Raw genomic sequence first — 2,703 nt, 5'->3', positions numbered from 1 at the left:
GTCCTGCCATGAGGGCAGGGGACTGGACTCGATGACCTCTCGAGGTCCCTTCCAGTCCTAGAATCTATGAATCTATTTGCTATCTCTTATAATCACTTACAATCTATCTTTTGTAGCTAATCAACTTGTTTTGTTTTCTTTAAACCAGTTTGTGCAATTCATAACTGGGGGGGGGGGGGGAAGCTGTGCATATCTTCCTCCACATTGAGGACGGGTGATTTTCATGAGCTTACGCTGTACAGATTTCTGTGCAGTGCAAGACAATACAATTTTGGGGTGCAGTACTGGGCAATCCCCTAGCTGATTCGTCCCATGCAGAGCTGATCTCAGTGTCTGTGTCTTTCTACAGCTGGGCATGTCCCTACCTGTGTGTGTGTGGAGGGGGTTTGAGGGCCTGGCACAGCAGGACGGGGCGAGGGAGCCCAGGCTAGTGGAACGAGTGGGCTCAGTGGCACTCCAGTACATCAGGTGGCACTCCGGGGATGGGGACGGGGGGGGGGGAAGAAATGCAACCCGTCACAGCAGGGTCCAGCCTGAGCGCCCTCGGGGCTCCCCTGCCCGACCAGCCAGCTCCCGGGGTCACACAGGAAGCTGCTGTGGGGTGCAGGAGAGGAGCTACCTCTTTGAATTCTGGGTGTGGCCCTGGGCAGCAGGGGTTGGGGGAGCCCCGGGGCCTGCTCCCTGCAGGGGCCAGCTGGGGTAAGCCAGACGCTCCCATCACAGATGCCCTGCAGTGCCTAGCTCTGCCCAGAGGCAAGCGGGTGCCAGCAGCTCACTCAGCCGCAGCGGGCAAGGTGGCTGGCCCAAGGCCTACCAATGGGGAGACGCCCCAGCCAGAACGGGCACCCGACACCCATCTGCGCCCTGCGTGCCACCCTGGTAGGACAGCGTGTGGGGTGGGAGCTGCTGGGAGGAGGGTGGCACAGGCTCTGGGGTGCCTCTGGGGATGGCCAGACGGACGGACAGGCAGCCCAACCCGGCCCTACCTCTCCTTGGCCGCTGGCTCCCGTGCAGGGGGCGGATGCAGCCTGGGAATTCGCTCCATCTCCTGGGAGATCACGTACTGTGTGATGTCATCCTGCCACGACAACCCTGTCCACGGGGAGAGAGGCAGCCAATCAGAGCACAGATACGAAGGGGCGGGAGCCAGTTCCCACGGAGACGCTAGGCGCCATTGCCATGGCGAGAGGAAACCGGCCATCCTGGCAGGGCACCGGTGGCACTGCTGCGGGACCGACCTCACGGGCTGACCTGCCCCTGGCCCAGGGAGGGGCTGAACCCCACCCACCGGGACCACCTGGGTCCCAACCTGCTCCCAGCCCAGCCCGTGGGTGCCCAGCCCCCCCCACCGGGGCTCACCTTGGGCCGTGAGGCGGTGCAGCACATCCTGCAGGCGCTGGAGCACTGGCGAGGTGACCTGGAAGTAGGGCCTGTCGCGGGCCGCGCTCTCCTGGCACTGCCCAAACAAGCCATCTAGGAGCAGAGCAGAGACGGTGCCAGCCTGGGGGCTCAGCGCTGGGCCCAGAGGAGCCACGGGGCAGCGAGCTCAGCTCCCGCAGGCCAGGCCGGGGGTGGGGGGGGAGAGGCTGTGGGACGGGCCCCTGGTTCCCCCCCTCATTCACCCTGCTATGGAGCAGCCACCGGCCGCCCGGGGGGCAGGGGCAGCTCTGGAAGGGGACACTGCAGCCAGCACGGGCCCAAAGATCAGCACGTGCCAGGGCAGCCCAAAGTCACTGGTGGAGGAGGGGAGCTTTACCCCTCCCAAACCCGTCTTCCACCTGCCCCCTAAGTCCCCCCCCACAGCAGGTGCTCCAGCCTCGGCAGCTCCCCCCGGCGTCGCCTTTCACTGCTGGGGCATCACCACAGCAAGGTCCCAGGTCCTGGCAGGACTCAGCCTCACCCCGCCGAGCCAGAGGGCACCGTTCCCAGCTCCTGCCCCCTTTCCCCCACACCGAGCCGGAGCTGGGGCTGCCCCCAGGTCACTTACCCTGCACACAGACCTCCTGCTGGGAGCAGAGTCTCCTGTCGAACAGGCAGCCTGGGACAGACACGGGGACAGTTAGCACCCCCCCCAAACAAACAGCCAGCATGCAGGGAGGGAACGGGGGGGCCCTCCAGGGGCAGGACCCCCCCCCACAACCCACAGGGACTCCACCTCCAACATGCACTGCAGCTGGCACACGGCATGCTGCCCCCCCCCCCACTTCACTAGGTGCCTGTGACAAAGTGGGAAATGTTTATGACCCTTATGTATGCCTCAGTTTCCCCTATATGCTGCATTGTTATCCAGTGGGGGGGGGGGGGGGATGGACTGTTTGTGCTCAGGGCAAGCTAAGAGACAGGTGTGGGTGCCCCCAGCCTTCTGAGCCAGGGTGGGTCATCACTAAGGTCACGATTATGTCACGGAGATCACGGAATCTGTGATTCCAGCAACCTCCGTGACACCTTCTGCCCCTGCCCACAGCTGGACAGCAGGGGGACCCAGGAGCTCCCAGCTGCCCCCCCCCGCAGCTTCCAGACCCCGCCCTGCTGGGGGGACCCCAAAGCTGGAGCCCCCACTCACCACAGCAGGAGTGGGGGCACCCTGGAGCCGAGCAGTGGGGGGTGCTGAACCCTCCTCCCTCCCCATTTGTCAGGGCTATGTCTAGTGAAAGTCAGGGGCAGGTCACGGGCTTCTGTGAATTCACGTTTATTGCCCACGAC

General features: G+C 64.2%; 1 protein-coding gene across 1 annotated transcript; it reads right to left on the bottom strand.

The window, feature by feature from the left end:
• Positions 1-986: 986 nt before the first annotated feature.
• Positions 987-2,188, bottom strand: LOC113408185 (receptor-type tyrosine-protein phosphatase-like N; the record flags this gene model as incomplete). The annotated part of the gene is made up of 3 exons (XM_026661263.2): positions 1,988-2,188; positions 1,360-1,473; positions 987-1,092 (listed from the first exon to the last, which is right to left on the bottom strand). Coding segments are annotated over exons 1-3 (323 nt in total), but the record flags the coding sequence as incomplete, so codon positions are not given.
• Between the last annotated feature and the right edge of the window lie 515 nt (positions 2,189-2,703).

The sequence above is a fragment of the Terrapene carolina genome, unplaced genomic scaffold, assembly GCF_002925995.2.
Source record: "Terrapene carolina triunguis isolate 2854851 unplaced genomic scaffold, T_m_triunguis-2.0 Scaffold974, whole genome shotgun sequence".
Lineage (NCBI taxonomy): Eukaryota > Metazoa > Chordata > Testudines > Emydidae > Terrapene > Terrapene triunguis.
The sequence above is the reverse complement of the archived record's forward strand: the minus strand, read 5'-3'. Positions and strand labels throughout refer to the sequence as shown.